Source organism: Tigriopus californicus, chromosome 2 (genome assembly GCF_007210705.1).
Source record: "Tigriopus californicus strain San Diego chromosome 2, Tcal_SD_v2.1, whole genome shotgun sequence".
Taxonomy (NCBI): Eukaryota; Metazoa; Arthropoda; class Copepoda; order Harpacticoida; family Harpacticidae; genus Tigriopus; species Tigriopus californicus.
In genome coordinates, this window is record NC_081441.1 from 6,828,036 (window position 1) to 6,844,470 (window position 16,435).

Consider the following 16,435-nt stretch of genomic DNA (forward strand, 5'->3'; position numbering starts at 1 on the left):
CGAGTTACGGTTGTGCATCGAATTATTCATTTTGGCCAAAGGAATTGTAACTCTAATCCGTTCCTATGAGAGGGTGTTACTCATCAGCTAACTTTCCACAACCTCTCACGTTCGTTGTGCCGTGGGAGGCACAAAAAGGAGTGTTACCACAGACCACATAATGATCTGTGAGTGTGACACTTTCTCCCCACCCAAATGATAACTTTTGATAGAGATAATAGAGCAATCGTTCTGAATCATTGAAAATGAAATAAATGTCAACACCGTAGATGAATCCTACAACCGCAAGATCAAGCTTATTTAGCATGCAACAAAGTAATCTTGTCATTTTCTTGTAATATTGGAGCACTAGACGAGTGCCACATATTTGGATAAATAATTGCTTTATATTTACAAGGCTAAAAAACTATACCAAAAACTACAACTTTTCAAACAAAGCTATAATTTCAATAACTTAAGTTCTTGATTGCCAAGTTTTTTTCGGCTCATGCACAATTTGATCTCTCACTATCAAAACGAAATTGAAAGACTGAATAGGCACTGAGAACACCTCCAAAGAAGACAGAACTTGACTTTTACATGTTGCAAAAGCTCAATGGTGGGCATTTGTAACCAAATTTAACATTTACTTTTATTATTTTCTTTCATTATCAAAACTAACAAGTGTGTTGCTAATTGTTGATCATCAATCAGTATGGCTCTGTCAATCAAAATGAAATTTGCCATGACAAAATAGCTAACTTGATGGTTTAATCGATAAAAAAAATTGCAGCTTCATCTGTCTAATAACCCATAATAGTGCTCATTTTCCCCTTAATTTTCAAGGAAGAAGATGCGGCTTCTACTTGATAATCTACGATTCAATGTCTGATTTAGGAAATGGCCAATACTTCATAAACATCCATTGATCTTGAATTTGGCAACATAATAGTGTTTATCTTGGACATTTTCCGGAAAAAAAGGCGTGAAAGTTCATATTCATTATCAAATCGAACCTGATTTTTGTTGGGTTGCTTTTACTTCTATTTACAAGCCCCTTTAAAAACTCCCACTAGAAGAATCTGTAAAAATACCCCTAATAATATTACCGTCTATGAGTGAGTATGTAACACAATCTGTCAGAATGTTTTAATTGAGGTTGCTTGCTTGCTTAAAAAGTCACCTACCGTGCAAGTAATAATTGAGGGATGCCTAGTACATCACTTTTACACGTCATATATTCTAATTTGGATACCGAAAATCGCATATGATGCAAATTGATGCTTCAGCTTAAACTATTTTAAAACTTAATTGTGTTATTCATTTTTTCTAGGAATAGCTATTCTTGAGAAAGGGATCCGCCCATGCTGTTATCCCTCCTAGAGCTAGAGACAACGTTTGTTATTGTTTACATTTTAAGGGGGAGGCAGAGTAACATCCCCTATGCGCAATGAATGTTCGTATCAGATTAGGTATCCGTCTGGGGTGTGATTTACGTCTAAGAGTTTCCTAAGAAAGAATGCATTTCTCTTTTACAATTATAGAAATTGCATAAATGTTAACGACTGGGTGGACGGAAAGACATACAAGAACGAACGCTCTCCTTTTCAAATTCATCCTTGACGTTCATAGGCATCGAATTGGCAAGATCATGTTTTTTTTAGGTTGCAAGTTGGATACCTGAACAGTCATAAGTTTACAAGCTCCGCTTATACAAAATTTCAATTGAAAGTTATAAAAGACACAAATGGGTGTTGTTTCACTTCAACTCCCTGCTGATCTACTATGTTAACCCAGGATAAATGGACCGAGTCTGCTAATAGTTTAATAAGTGGTCATCGTTGTTCATCAAAATTGTACAGCTGTACGCACACCTTTGGTCTTCACCACACGTTCCACATCTGTCAGAAGAGAGTCTGGAGCAAGGATAAGAGATAAAATTTGCAAAAGCTTTGCATCTAAACATTCGGAATCATCCCTTAGCGTGATCACTTTTTTGAGTCAGTTACGGGCTCCACACGACGTCTGCAGGTTTTTCTCAAAAGCGTTTCAAGCCATGGTCGAGTGCTTCAGATTTAAAACACTGCGATGGAAATTTTTGCAGGCCTCGGTGAAGTGAATTACGCTATCTAGCTTTTTAACTTGGTTCACGTGAAGGTTGAGACACTTGCGTTCACGTCTTTGACAAATGACCTGATGCGTTTCTTATTTACTAGAGGCGAGCCTGAAGCTCTTGCGACGCTTCCAGTGGCCTTATATTTGGCCTTGATTTTGTAAATGGCACGCAAGGGCACCTTTGCCATTCCTTGTGTATCCAGTGATATTGAGTTCCCGATTTACACATTAATACATCTTCGAGATAAGCCCTTTGGCAAAGGACTCGATTTAACAGCGTTATAAATGATAAAAATAGCCACCTTTCACACCTTCCTCCATTGGTTTTTACGACTAATTTTTTATTTACATCAGAATTGTTCTGGGCTTTCGACTTATTGGTAGTGTGATGTCTTGGCTCGGTAGGTAAAATGACTTTCCTTGTTATTAAGGCCGTTGACCTTTTGGAGGACGGATTGAAACTTTTCTTCATTTGAAAGGAAAGCTACAGGCCTAACAACTCTCCAGACATATATCTAATCAAAAAGTATGATAATTCCTTTGCATTTGGAGGCTTACAATCGTTCGGGAGGCTCTTAACAAAAAGATGAAAAGACAGACATATTTTGGCTGAAACTTAGGAAACGTCAAAACAAAGTGTCACCAATCGCATCAAAATATTGTTCAGCTTTGTGTCATTAGTAGACCTAGGAAAAGAAGTCATAAATCTAAAACTTAGGTTTGTACCTTTTTCGGTCAAATTTTGTCATATTACCTAAGTTGTCGTTTTGGGGAAAAGAAAACCTTTTTAGTACCTTGTTTGACGTTTTTCATCCTCAATTGATAAAAATGGGCGGGATTGAAATGGTTCTTTTACTTACAAAAGCAAGAAATAAACTTGGAAGGTGGTTATAAGAACAACCAAGATTTTTGAAGAACCCTCCAAAATTGGCCACCATGCACTAAATCCAAATCAATTCAAACTTCAACCTTCATTAACAAACAATGTTATGAGTTGACACCTTGCCCTCTTGTTTAGTTCTATTTCCCACCCAAGCAAAACAAAGTGCATGAAATCAATCCCAAGGGAATTGACAACACCGATGCCATGATAGCAACAAATGATAAGGAGCAAAAATGTCACCCAGTGTTGTCACCGCTGCTGATGAATGCGACCTCAAGTTTAGTTCCCTAGTAAACACTGATGTAGATAGCTCATTCTCATACCAAAATTAAATGCTTTCAATTAAATGACTGATTTTGTTACCTTTTTCCTTATCTTTTTTGCAAAATTTTGCTACCTCTAAGTTACCTTCTTTGCTTATTGTTCTTACCCTCTTTTCGAGGTCTTGCCTTTACCTTAAAAATCTACAATTCCACCCATTTGACTTATCTTGTCGGATTTACGGCAGCTAAAATAGGAGGAACTCAATTTCGGGACACACTGTACATGGGCAATCTTCCGCCGAAAGAAGATTAAGAAATTATTAGTGCGATCCCTGATGCTCCATTTTGCTCCCGATTGACGATTCAAAATGGACATAAGTCAGTCATTCTTCGATGAAAATTTGTTGAGTTAACACACTTGGATCAGTAAATTTGAAATCTGTTGGAGCTAAAGTTGCATTGCATTTAAATCAACATGTCATAGACATATTGGTCTTAATGTTTTTCTTTAGCAATCTTCTTGGATGCACATCTTCAAATTTGCCGTCCCTTTTTATCAGTCAGTTTAAGTTCAAAGACTCTATAAATTCACAAATAACAAACATTGTATTTGAAAAGTAAGGCCAAAAAACAGCATTGAAAAAGAGGAATATCCATTGCTTTGTGGTCCGCAGAAGTCATCGACATTTCTTTGTGCTATGTCATTCGCCAAAAGCTTCGTCTTTATTCAAATAATGGAGAACATAATGAAGCACCAAGTCGTAGCAGTATTTGTACTCGGTCTGAAATAGAAGAACAGAACAACATGGATGCTTTGAAGAATCATCAACTATCAGAACTAGTCAGTTTGCCCTACTAACGAACAGTAACTCACAATGTTCTCCACCAATTGCGGGCGATGCCGCCGAACGGTCTTAACGGCCTGAAAAACATCCACTTCCCCGTGCTGAATGACCTGCTCAATGCAAGCATTGGCAGCACAATAGACACCCGCTCGGGATTGACCATCCCTAGGGAGACGCAAAGGAAGTGAGTGAATGAAAGAAACAAGGGGAACGACATCCTTCAAAATGAATGACTTACTGAGAGATGACCACCACTGGTCCGTAGTCCGTTTTCTGTCGCCATTTTTCAACCATATTCATCAGCTCCACCAACGCGTTCGTGGAAGTGGGCACCTTATGGCCTTGTGGCCAGCACATCAGTTGGAAGAGTTGGCACGTCTTGGAAGGAGCCTTGACACCGGCCATAAGCTCGGTCAGGGACACAATCTAACGGACGAAAGTGACAATTTCAAAGTCTTGGCCCTCTTTTTTTTTAGCCCTTTAGCCCCACATCCACTCACCCACGTAGGGGGTGTATGAGTGACACATGCAGGCATGGGTACTTACCTTTTTATTGATCCTAAATACCCAACTGCGGATATTCTGGGTGTGCAAGTGCGACACGTGTTCCACTGTGAACACTTGACCATATTTTTTGGATCTTGTGTTCTCAGGCCAAAAGGATGGAAAACCCTGGAACACAGACAAAAGAGTCACGTCCCCGCCCACCAGTTGCTTTGGGTTGTCTATTTGAGCACGATTTGCAAAAACGTGAACTCACTGCAGATGTTGGATTGCACAAAACCACCAATGAAGAGCAGTCATGATCATACACCAGAGACCAGATGTCCGAGCAAGTATTAGAGAGCGGCCATTCGGTAACGATGTACTCGCGGGGATGGGTGTAACCCTAATGAGAGGGGAATATTGAAATGCAGATGAACGAGCACTGCCCCAGATGAGACGGTTTTGAGGTTATGGCCTCACTTACATCAACAAATACCGCATTGATGTAGTCCGTGCAGTTGTTGCCTTGGAAAGATGTGATATACGGTCGGAAGTTGTCGGCTGTTGGGAGAAACCATTTACAACATATATGTATAGTGAAATAAATTCGGTGATGATTCAATGGTTGCTTAAGTGTGAGTTCATCAACTTACGGGGCACGATGAGGACGTTTCTGTTCTTGTCCCGGTTATCGGCTCGGTGTCCGGCAGCGCAGTCCCCGATCGAAAACCGTGGCGTTTGATTCGTTATCAGCTGAAAGTATGTCTCCATGTCAGAATTCTATTTCCTCCGGGGAAACTATCATGAAAAACACGTTAACTCCGCTTTATTGAGAAGGATAAACAAGTAAATGTCCCGAGGTCGTTTATTTTATGGTCTCGGTCGTTCCCGTTTGGTGCCATCAAAAGGCAGAAATGAAACATCACACCTCTAGGTATCCTCCAAGAGTACATGTATGCATATTACCAACAAAGAGCCACTCTTGGGACTCATCCATTGTCCGGGATATACGTAAAATGCATACTCTCCAGAATATTAAGGCTTGGCAAAGGGTGTTCGTGCTCAGAGGCCATTTTCAGTGCACCAGTACTTACCATGTACTCTCGTTCGTAACAATTGGTCCGTCCGTGAGATGTCTCTCTTTTCACGGACTTTTCGCGCAAACGTGGCGAAATCTCTTTGACGGGGAAGAATGTGTATCCGCAACGCACAAATTCTTCCAACGTGTCGTAAACGAACTTGTACTGATCCTAAAAAGGAAAGGGTCAGTGGAACAACACACGGACAGTATTAGAGGTCGGGAGAGAAACAAACCAAGGAATAATGCGAGCAAATGGTGGCCACCACTTCAGAGTTAGCTAGAGGGGTGTCAACGCCAAGATAACCAATCAACCTGGGTCAGACCACCTCATTTTAGTCAAGAAGGAATCAATCAATCCGCCCAAAAAATGGCGACCCTCACTCGCAAATAAGTGGGAGTAGTTGGGGGTCTTCGGGGGAAAAATGGGCAAACGATCAAAAGGGAAAAAGGGACGAAAAAAACTCGCTTGTTTGGCCACGATCAAACTATTTTAGCTTAGCAAAGAACTCTTAATATGTAATTGGCGCGGTGACTTGTTTTCAATACCAGGTATTCCAATTGGTACGCGTTCTTTTTAGTCTTTTTGTCCTTGATGCCTCTCTCTTTGATTTTCTCGGGTAATTGAGAAACGGGAAACCGAGAATCAATCCCCCTGGTGTACTCCAAAAGGGTCTCGTAAATGAATTTGTATTGGTCCTAAAGAAATGAAAATAAACAAAACCGTGGCTAATACTGGAAACAAGCGATAATGATAACGATGATGAAAATAATGAAATAGTGATAGAAATCATCACGGTAATAAAAATCATAAGAATAAGATTAATAATTTGCCCGAGGCTCATTTGATTTTTTTCTTTCGTTCCAACTGAGTCAGACTGTTCTTTTTCTCTTTTTGATTTGGACCCATTTTTGCTCTTGTTCCTGAGATGGACTTACCAATGATTCAACGAGACCTCGCCTTTGTTGGCGGATCTTCTTCAAATAGCCATACACATCGAAGACACCGTCCTCTTCCGAGAGCTCAATATTCGCATCAATGGTTATGTAGACGCCTGATCGTCCCGCTCCATCGCTAATGAAATATGAACCAACATATCGTCAGACTACGGTATGTGTGTACAAGACAAATTGTACATGTGCATTGAGGATGTACAGTACATACATACACGATATCGGTACACTACAGTGTCTGGTGGGTGCCTTACTTGCAATGAACGATGACTGGGCCGTCTTGGCGCTCTGGATGATTGTTCATGACATTTCGCACTCTGCGTCGAAATTCGAGTAAGGCATTGGAAAATGGGTTCGAATGACAAGGCCATTCGGTGTAATGGAACAAGATGATCTTTCGCATTTCACCATTCTGAAAAAGGACACCCGGAGACCATGGCATATTTTATTTTAATCACACCCTGCATGGACGATTCCCACACTCTGACGGAGAGGCTGTCTGGCTGACTTACCCATCTCAATTTGAGAGTCCTAATCATGAAATTGGCTAATTGTTCCTCGTTCTCAACGGTCACGCCCACTCCGCAGTACACCTCCTCGCGGTGTTTGCCGGCAGGCCAATACTGAACACACATCACCTGAGGGATATTTGTATTGTGAGTCGTGATCAAAAGCATAAAGTCATGTTCGTCCGTGATCGATCCTCCTACCCTAATGAAGTCGAATGTCCTGGTGACCATCACAATGCAAGAGGCTCGCTCTTGCCACACCATCCGCCAGAAATCGCCTATTGTGGTCTCGGTTGGACCTTGGGTAACGATGTAAGCTCGGGGTTGTATGAGACTCTACAATACAATCAACATACAACACCAAACATCATTAAGAACATCTTGGTCGGATTCCATTAGCTTGGTACTTGAGCATGACTTGTAGTACAAAACCATGCTCTTGGAGATACTTAGTTCAAGAAGATCAAGAAAACCATCCAGTCTTGTTGTTGTTATCTTAATACATCACCTTAGGAATAGAGCAGCTCCCAAGTTAATCAGCTTTCTGAAGGACCATCAGCGCAGTTGTGCTTCAAGTGACCAAATGACCCCCAGGCTCATTATGTACGCATAGCAGTCAGAAGTGAGCGTGTTTCTAAGCGCCTCATCACGTACCCCACCGTTTCCAATATTCAATTGGTCGATGGCCTTCTTAACCATTGGTAGCGAAAGTGCACTTGGCTTTTCTCAACGGTGGTTTCACATGATTTCGGCCTGAATTTGCATTTCTTCCGTTGGCGTTCAAAGACATTGGGGAAGAAGTGCATTGGAAGATATTTGCTTTAACAGCATCGGAGTCGCTTAGAATTGTCGACTAATTACTTCCTTCGGGTATAGCGTGCAGTCTATGCAAAACAGAGGGCTCGAGTGATACAATTATATGTACTTGAGATTGGAGGACGGGGACGCATCACATTTTTGCTTATTGCAAGGAGCAAGGCTTTTATCTAATTGTGCCAGAAACCACACCAACGAGGACGTGTGGTGGTTCTCTTGTGGCTCTGGCCTGGTCCCCTTAATTATACTGGCTAGGCCGGGAGGGCACATGCCGCAACATTAGTATTCTTAATGGTCGTACTCACATCCACGTAGGAGGCATTGATGTAATCACATTCCCCGTCATAGGCCTCTAGAACCACTCGATTGTAATCATCTGGGAGGAAAATAGGGAGAAAATTAGAGCACCACATGTGGCTTGAAATACAATATTTGCAATTTGGGACGGACAGCCATGAGTGAAAGTAAGGATGGCTGAGCATATTCCGTACTAGTTAGTATGATGATGCAGGATGCATGGGCGTAGGTGATACACGTAATCAGTACTCACATGGAAAAATCTTGGGATTTTGATTTCGTTCGTGGTTGGATCTTCGATTTCCCACTCGGGCAGCATGGTTCTCTCTCTCTTTGATGGCGCTGTTGTATTCAATTTGGAGGAGAACAGGATACTTTCGCCTCTTGGCACAATGGATTTCAAAGTCCACAACGGCAATGGGCTTCTCGTAAAATTCGATGGTCATCCGGTCTTTCTCGGCTGTTGGAATGGAAAAATAAAATGCAGAAAGAGTGAGTGGAATGTACCATGTGCAAAAAATCTGCAGAAGATGAACAAGTCCAAATGCGTGAATATCATTGCCATGACTGGGCCCACAACTGAGACCCATGGTGAGAAACATTTTCCAGGAGTTTGTGGACTACCCTAAAAAGGCTCGTACTTGATTTACGCGTGTGTTGAAAAAACTCTGCCAACAAATAAATCGTCTGGTGACTCTGGTAGTCATACGTTTTCTTATATTTTAGGCTTTGGTAGACCGGAGTTGCAATTTCCACACGGATATCTTCTTGCACGTAAGTTAAAACAGCCGAACAGCCTAACGATCAGATGCATTTCGAGCAAGTAATTTGATGAAAGAAAGAGACGAATCAGGGAGGCACGTCTGCTCCTACGAAGTGCTACGTATAGCAAATTGATGCATTTTCTCAACGATGTTGAGAATCTGAAATCCATGCTTGAATTTGACATACGCGTATATCAGTAAAAAGACTGCCATAACACTCAAACCTTGTAGGGTACAGTAGTTTATAAAGCAATGACAAGTGCTAAAACTTTATTTGCCAACGTCAAGGCACTTTTTCTCTCCAAGGACGATGGATCAACAATTTAAGCTTACAATTTGGTGGATTCGATAGCTCTAAAATTACAATCTGTTGGGTACTCGTTTGATTGACTTCAACTCAAAGACTTACAGTAGAGATGAAATCAGTATCGTACAATTTCACATTGAATTTTACGTAGGCAAACGAACCGTCAAATAAAGCTCAATTGTGGTCTGGATATCCTCTCTGGAAATTAGGCTAATATACAATTTTTTCGGTATTTCTCTGCCCTTCATCCTGTTTCTGCTTTGTAAATATGAGCTTCAAATGAATCTGTTTGATAGTCCAGAAGCTAGATCGCTAGCAAAAACATTTGTTCTCAGGTTATGATGAGATTACTGAAGGTAATACTAGAAATAACCCGATTCTCTCCCAACGTATTTGTTCTCAGTATTGTACATTTTGATTCCATAACAATTGACGAAAGAGGCAGCGACTCTCCATCATTGAACCCACGAATGGGATAGTCGTTAGGAAGGGATAAGTATGTTTTACTGCCTAGTCAGTCTTACAAACTAACCGCAAATACTGAAAGAAGTCCATTGTGGCTACCAGAAGGATCAGGGACCCGCCTCCCAAATCCCCTCTGACATCAAAGAGACACCACACACCATACCTCTCTTGTCTCTCGATCTCTCTTTCCCAGGAAATACGGAGCAAGGATAGCCTGATTAGAGGCTGGATTATGTGGATTCCAAGCGAAGAAGCTCGTTTCCTTCACGTCCCAGGATCATTGAATTCCTCTATTCAAAGTGGAATGACCTAATTATCTATTTACCACAATTAATGAACTGAAGTTGGGAGCTTCATCGAGTGAAAAGGCGGGCAGCCTGATATTTGTGTACTACGTACCACTGTACTATATGTAGAGTACAATAGATTACTATTTACGGGGGTGATGAATTGATCATGTTTGAGCTTTCCAACGAGACATTTTTAAGAAAACACGAACATGACTCATGGGCAGTTTCGTCCTATCACTGATGTGTTAGTTTGGATTGGGCTTATAAATTGCCGATCATCATCTTGCGAAAAAAGTCTACCTTTTTCATCGGAAAAAGTCATCCTTATTTCTACAGGTGGTCAAAGTCGCAATGATAGAGAGTAACATTGCCTTTAAAAAGTAAGGACAACTAAGCATAAAAAAGTGCCTTGTCATTGGATCGTTTTTTTTAAACAAGGCACCTCTGCAAATGCGCTAAGAATCTCCGCTGTCCTCGATTCCCTTGGGCAGAGTGGCAATGGCCAGGCCATTAGCAACGAAATTACAACTAACGAAATAGCAGTAACTTGTTCCTTTTTTCCAAGAAGGCATGGGGTAATTTTAACGACCCAAACCTTAAAAAAAACCTTATCATTCGGCCCCCTAAGCGGCCTTTACTTGTTTGCCTCTATCTTAGCAACTTGAAGCTTTTGGAGCAACCTTTACAGATATTTCCAAATCTGCAAGCATTGAAATGACTAAACACAACAAATTAGATCCGCTAGTTTGAGTACGTAATACCATGCTGCTTGGCTTTTCTCATTTCCATGGCTCATGCAGCATTTAGTGAGCATTGAGTTCAACTTATGACTGGGCGCCAGAAAAGGGTAAGGGGCAATCACAAACGGGAAGTGAAATTTGCCAAAAAAATATTAGCTTTTGACTCCTTCATCCAAGGAAAACAACGCCATGGTAATGTATGCAAACTGAGAAAGCATAACACACAAAAATAGCCGCAAGCTTTCAATGTGGTCAATAAATGCGCTTTTGGGGGTACAATTTTAGGTAATTTCTAAGCCAAGACGCCAACTTAAAAACAGAAAAGAAATCTTGCATGAGTTTTGATTTTGATTTAAGGTTTGGTAGCCTAGGTATATTTTCAAAAAAAAATTAAGCTCTCCTCATTTTGAAAACATATTAATATTCTAGATGTTGGATTACATAATTCAAAGAGTTTCAATTTGACAGGGTCTTAGATAATTGAAGAGCAGTGTAGCGTTACACCGAATCAATCAATCAATTATTTAATCATTCAATCAATCACTCGATTAATGAAGTGACAAAAATGGAACCAAAAACGTCCAAATCCCTGTATTTGCTTGATTGCTAAATGAAAATAAAGAAGGCAACAAAAGTCCCGTCATTTTTTCATCAATTGGGTTTGGGTTTAATGACTCGAAAAAATATTTGCAAGACTTTAAGCTATCTTTACACTTCATTTTTGACCAATTAGAAACGAAGTAGTGGCAAAATTAATTGTGACAGTCCTAACGACGTATAAAATCAACCAAATGAAAAGCATACATTAAGTTTGATCACAAATATATAATAAGAAAAGTCATTTTTTTGCCAGCCCAAGAAAAAACTCCGATTTCTTCATTCAAATTGAAGTCAGACTCGGATTGACGGTTTAGTCACGAGGGATAATTGTTTCCTAGCCATAAAAAACTTAGAACCGAACAAACTATGTTAACAAACTATCTATCCCTGGCACCTCAAGATAGATTATGGAGGGCAACATGCACGAGCCCTGGTAAAATAAACACAAGAACCAATTAAAAAAGATTGAATTAAACTGCGACTGTGAAAATGGATTTCACGAATAATTGATTGGTCTTTGGCATTGGAGACCGATCCTCCGAAGTGTGTATACTTCAGTCGATACTTCACATGTGCAGTATGTGGCAGAAGAGTTGGATTGTTTACGGTGCACTCACCACGTAGTAGGGGGGTTACAAGACTACGATTTCATGACTCAATAATCAATGAGGACAGGCATTAGGAAGTAAAGTTCAACCCTTGCCAACAAATCAAGACATCAGACCAAACCGCTTACCTTTTTTTAACGGAATGACTCCCGAGTTCATAAGGGAGAGTTTGAAAGTACCAGGGAAAAATTTGGATCCAGTTTTCTGTTTCAAGATGTGCTGTCTCCTTTTGGAGCGTTCCCTCTCGATTTCGTTGTATCGCATCATGGATTTCGATCGACCATGATTGTGAGGGTGCCCGGGTTGGGAGAATCTGGACATGCGCATGTCCAGGTGGTTCTCGTCACCCTCGTCTTCACTGTAACCGTGCACGTAATCGTCTTCAGGGCCAAACGGCCACTCACTACCACTGTCAGCCCCGCCCATAGCGCCACCTCGTCCTCGTGGTTGATAGGAGGCCTCACTTAGGGCTCGATCATGGTTGGTCTGGCTGGCAGAGTCTTTCTTGGCACCTGTCAGATGCTGGCCTTTTCTCCGTGGTGTGTGTGTGGTGCTGGATGGCAGCGACTGACTCGTTATCCTTTCACCCTCGAGACGAACACCCGCACCCACACCACCCACACCACGTTGTCGAGTCCTGGCGATCGTCGTAGTCTGTTCTCGGAGGCTAGAGTAAGGAGGCCGAAGGATGTGATCCTTGGCGACGGCTTCATCTCGTGGTCCAGCTTTAGGTGTCTCGGCACCTACGTCTTGTGCCTCTCCTTCTTCTGCCTCCTTGTCCTCGTCGTCCTCGTTGTGGTCGTGCCCATGTGCTTCGTTCTCGTCCTCGTCCTCCCGATCCGTTCTACTTGGAAACCTACCTCGGTGTTCCTGTTGTGAATCACTGACCATAATGAGGCCTATCAGGGTAAGGACAGGCGAGCTCTCACAGACCTTGGAGAACTCCTCCGCCCGTCCATGATGATCACTCTAATACAATCGCTTTCAGTCTTATTCATTCCGTCGTGTTTCCAAACATTTCCCTCCACCCCTGCTTTGATCGTTTCTTTTGTTTCTACTCTTCTTTAAGTCCGATCTGATTCAGGAGGAGCGAGAACACCTTTTCTTCCTCAGAGGGAACGTAAATAATCCAAAGACAAAAATAAAGGCCAAGCCGTGGCCACCAACGGACGGAGGAAAGAATTCAAGCTACCGCCTTCCCTCTTTCGCCAGTATCAGCTTTAGGGTCTGCTTCTCCTCCGCCGTCCTCTTCGTTGTTATTGCCCCTCTCGCTGAGAGTCTCGCAGTCCTCGACCAGGGCAACATGAAATCCCACTATGTAGTACACGTACAAAGAACGAGTCGTCCCCCAATAGAGTCGGGTGGATGTATGTATGCTCTTCTTGTTCCTGCTGCAGCCGCCGTCAAGGTTGGTGTCGACGTTCTTGTCCTTATCGTCCTCGTCCATCCCTCATGCCGGAGTCCCCGTTCGGAACCCTTGGACGTAGTAGTATACCGACAGTTCTGACTGTATGTACCCGTCGGCACTAGTACATACGACGGTACAAGTATACGACTAGCTAGCTGGCTTGGATAAGTACGTCGAACGTTCCCACCACAGTGGTCCCACACACTCTCACAGACCACTAAATTTTGACAATACGAAGACGTGTGTGAGGTTGGATCGGTCCGTTCCCCCATACGGATCCGTAAGACACAACAAGCCTCGGGCTTGTTTGGCTCGATTTTTTCCCGAGATAGTTCTCGGTGGGGAACCTAGCACTGGTTGGCTTTCGCGTCGTACCCACGTTCACATACTCAACATATTACTACACACAGACGTACCAGCTTCGCTCATGGATCCAATACGTGCGTAAACTTCTTGTAGACCTGCTTGTGTAGCAGCCTCCCGGTGAGCCTTCTCAGAAAGAGATGAAACGGCAAGGACATGACGAGTGGAGAGGCAGTGGCATCCCACGGGTGTCTCTTCTCGATCTCTTCCGTTTGGCCTCAGGCCTTTCGCTCTCGTTCCTGTTCTTCGGTCTCTCTCTCTCTCTGTGTCTGTTTCTCTGTCTTTTCACATGCACCCACCACCCCCCGTGAGGAACATGGGCCCAATTTTGCTTCTCACTTGGAGATCCATTAGCCAGGAGGCTGAAGAGGAGGAGGAGACCGACCATAGGCGAGAGGACGAGGACGCAGAGAGCTCTCGCTCCATCCTGCTCCTCTTCTCTTTTCTCGTCATCCTCGTCTTGTTCTCGAAGGCTGCAGGCTAAAGTATGCTGAAGCCAGCCAGGACTTGTGCGGGTTTCCTTCCATCTCCTTCTTTCTCTGACTTCTTCTTTTTCGGCTTTTCAGATGATGAGCTTGGGAGAGGCCAGCAGTTGTTTGAGGAAATCAGATGCTAATGCTTTCTCATGCACTAAGACCAAATAATCCTATAGAGTTGACACAATTGTCGTTAGGGACAAATTCCCTTTTATCCTGGCTTGTCTCGGGGAGAAAGGCTACCTACGATCGGCACAAAGTTCCTTCGCCTTGGGCGTGGGTGCGTGGGTGGGTGATTGGGAGAATGCATGCATGCATGTTCGTACCGAGGGTAGTATGTATGTAAGTATATCTGCTATCTGCTTACGAACACAATCCCATTCGGTCCATTTGCTGGCTGGCAAAGCGTTGGCGGGGCTTTTCCCCTCACTTTTGTGGTCTCACTCTTAAGTGGCAGGGCATTAACGTTTGATATGTAAATAGACTACATACCCGTGCAACGTTCTCAATCGTATTCCAGGTAATGGTAACGTCGGGATTTTTATGGCTCTTGATTCCTTACGATCCTGCTGTATCGACGACGTGCTCTCCCAACAGACTCTCGTTTAGTTTCGATTGATTACCTCGATATAATGGAGGCTTTGAATTGGAGGCCTGATAATGTGAGTGAATTAGTTCATAACCAGTAATGGGACGGACAAGTGTAGGTACCATGGAGGACTCCTATGTCTATAGGATGGATGTCTTAACATGTTACATCTTCTTCACAAAGAAACTAATTACCTCGATAGAATAAATGGTTTAATTCCCATTTGATTTGCGAGTGGGACTCATGAAATTGCGGAGCTTATGATTTTGATCCATCATTAAATGATATCCCTTAACAATGATCTATCTCATGTCTTGGAAACAATAAGTCTTATTTAATGTTTGGTGCACGTACAAAGGTATACACTCAGTTTTCTGATTGTAGAGGCGCTGCTTTCCATCACCTAGAGTTGCTCTGTCCACTGGTTACCGATTCAGTTGCAATAAAAAACACAACAATCTCGATTTTTACTCTTCAATGTTACTTCTTCTATGCTTTTTCATGTGCTTCTTTAATCCCGGGTAGTAAGAAAAAGTATGAGCTTGATTGCACGCCCATGATCGAACCTAATATATGAGTATATGGCCAATGATCCTAATTTGGGCTCGATTTATATTGTACAATGATAGGCCAGATAACAGAAAGTTAAACTTTGTCCATTTAGTTCATGTCAGTCAAGTGATGTCTTTATTTTCTTCCATGGGATTCAGACAATGTTGAGTGAGGAAAGGTGGGCGTCATACTTTTAATACTAAACGTTGATTTATCTTCCTTATTTTTATTTCAAATTCGACTACGTATTAGGTTTGGGTTTTCCCGATGAGTGGTCAAACACCTTGCAGTTCAGTAAATTTTCAACCTGGTTCTGCCTTTTATTGGATGATATGAACTTACAGTCAGTTTTGTTTTTTCATTATGTCATTGGCCAAGCTGGATGCTGGAAAGATTTGCCTTAATTTTGGACTAAATTACCCATCAAAATTCAAAGAACAGTGGGTGAAAAGTACACATTTGGCTTACAAAGTCGACGGTTTCATTGAAGAATTCTTGATTAACAACGTTAACGTTTCGTTTTACCGTGCCGTCCTTTGTAGATACGTAAAGCCAATGATTTCTATCATTAGGAGCAACCGTAAAAGATTTGGTAAAGAGTTAAGGTACTAATCATAACATACTTTTGATAAATAGTAACAATGTGCTTGTGTTTATTTCATGCTTCCAAAGTTCAATTCAGGTTCGGTGCACGGTCAAAATTCTAGATATGCGTGGTTCAATACAGAGATTAGAATAATTAGTAAGGCAATATCCTTCCTAGTTTGATAAAACAGCATTCAGTTGGACATCTCTTCAAATTTACTAAGTGGATTGACACCCCTGGAAGGGTTGAATGGGCCAAAGGTACCGTTGCTTTCTCAAGCCTTATCTGGCTAATTGGTATTTGATCACTGAAAAAGTTAGTTTCAGCACTCCGAGCGGGACTATGAGCATGAAGGTTATGAATGATATTGGTTGAGATCTCCTCTTCATTTCCAAAAGTGAAGGAAGGCACATGATCAGGCGGGCGTTTGTGATGCTCAGTCAGATTGGATGACAGGATCAA

The 16,435-nt window shown here is 42.1% G+C and overlaps 1 protein-coding gene and 1 long non-coding RNA gene across 4 annotated transcripts; one reads left to right on the forward strand and one right to left on the reverse strand.

Moving 5' to 3' along the window:
* Window positions 1-3,827: 3,827 nt before the first annotated feature.
* LOC131892847 (receptor-type tyrosine-protein phosphatase kappa-like) lies at window positions 3,828-13,616 on the reverse strand. 2 transcript variants are annotated; one of them, XM_059242702.1, is made up of 15 exons: window positions 12,128-13,616; window positions 8,479-8,685; window positions 8,234-8,304; window positions 7,314-7,448; window positions 7,116-7,241; window positions 6,858-7,015; window positions 6,589-6,724; window positions 5,666-5,821; window positions 5,225-5,324; window positions 5,056-5,132; window positions 4,846-4,974; window positions 4,632-4,757; window positions 4,324-4,511; window positions 4,115-4,250; window positions 3,828-4,022 (listed from the first exon to the last, which is right to left on the reverse strand). In XM_059242702.1, exons 1-15 carry the CDS (start codon window positions 12,888-12,890, stop codon window positions 3,942-3,944), a joined length of 2,589 nt encoding a protein of 862 aa, XP_059098685.1. In that variant the 5' UTR covers window positions 12,891-13,616; the 3' UTR covers window positions 3,828-3,941. The 2 variants fall into 2 exon arrangements, with proteins under 2 accessions (XP_059098685.1, XP_059098686.1); XM_059242703.1 differs by lacking the exon at window positions 5,666-5,821 and adding an exon at window positions 6,199-6,348.
* Window positions 13,617-13,663: 47 nt separating this feature from the next.
* Window positions 13,664-15,084, forward strand: LOC131892861 (uncharacterized). 2 transcript variants are annotated; one of them, XR_009374618.1, is made up of 3 exons: window positions 13,664-14,255; window positions 14,337-14,588; window positions 14,767-15,084. It is a non-coding gene; the product is annotated as an uncharacterized LOC131892861 (long non-coding RNA). The 2 variants fall into 2 exon arrangements; XR_009374617.1 differs by having other exon boundaries at window positions 13,797-14,588.
* Window positions 15,085-16,435: the final 1,351 nt, after the last annotated feature.

Excerpts from the sequence above, each read along its gene's own strand:
- LOC131892847 (XM_059242702.1), bottom strand. The coding sequence starts at position 12,890 with ATGGTCAGTGATTCACAACAGGAACACCGAGGTAGGTTTCCAAGTAGA. Across the intron at positions 4,251-4,323 it reads CCAGTGGTGGTCATCTCTCA|GGATGGTCAATCCCGAGCGG; the intron begins GTAAGTCATTCA and ends GCGTCTCCCTAG. Across the intron at positions 4,023-4,114 it reads CGCAATTGGTGGAGAACATT|ACCGAGTACAAATACTGCTA; the intron begins GTGAGTTACTGT and ends CTTCTATTTCAG.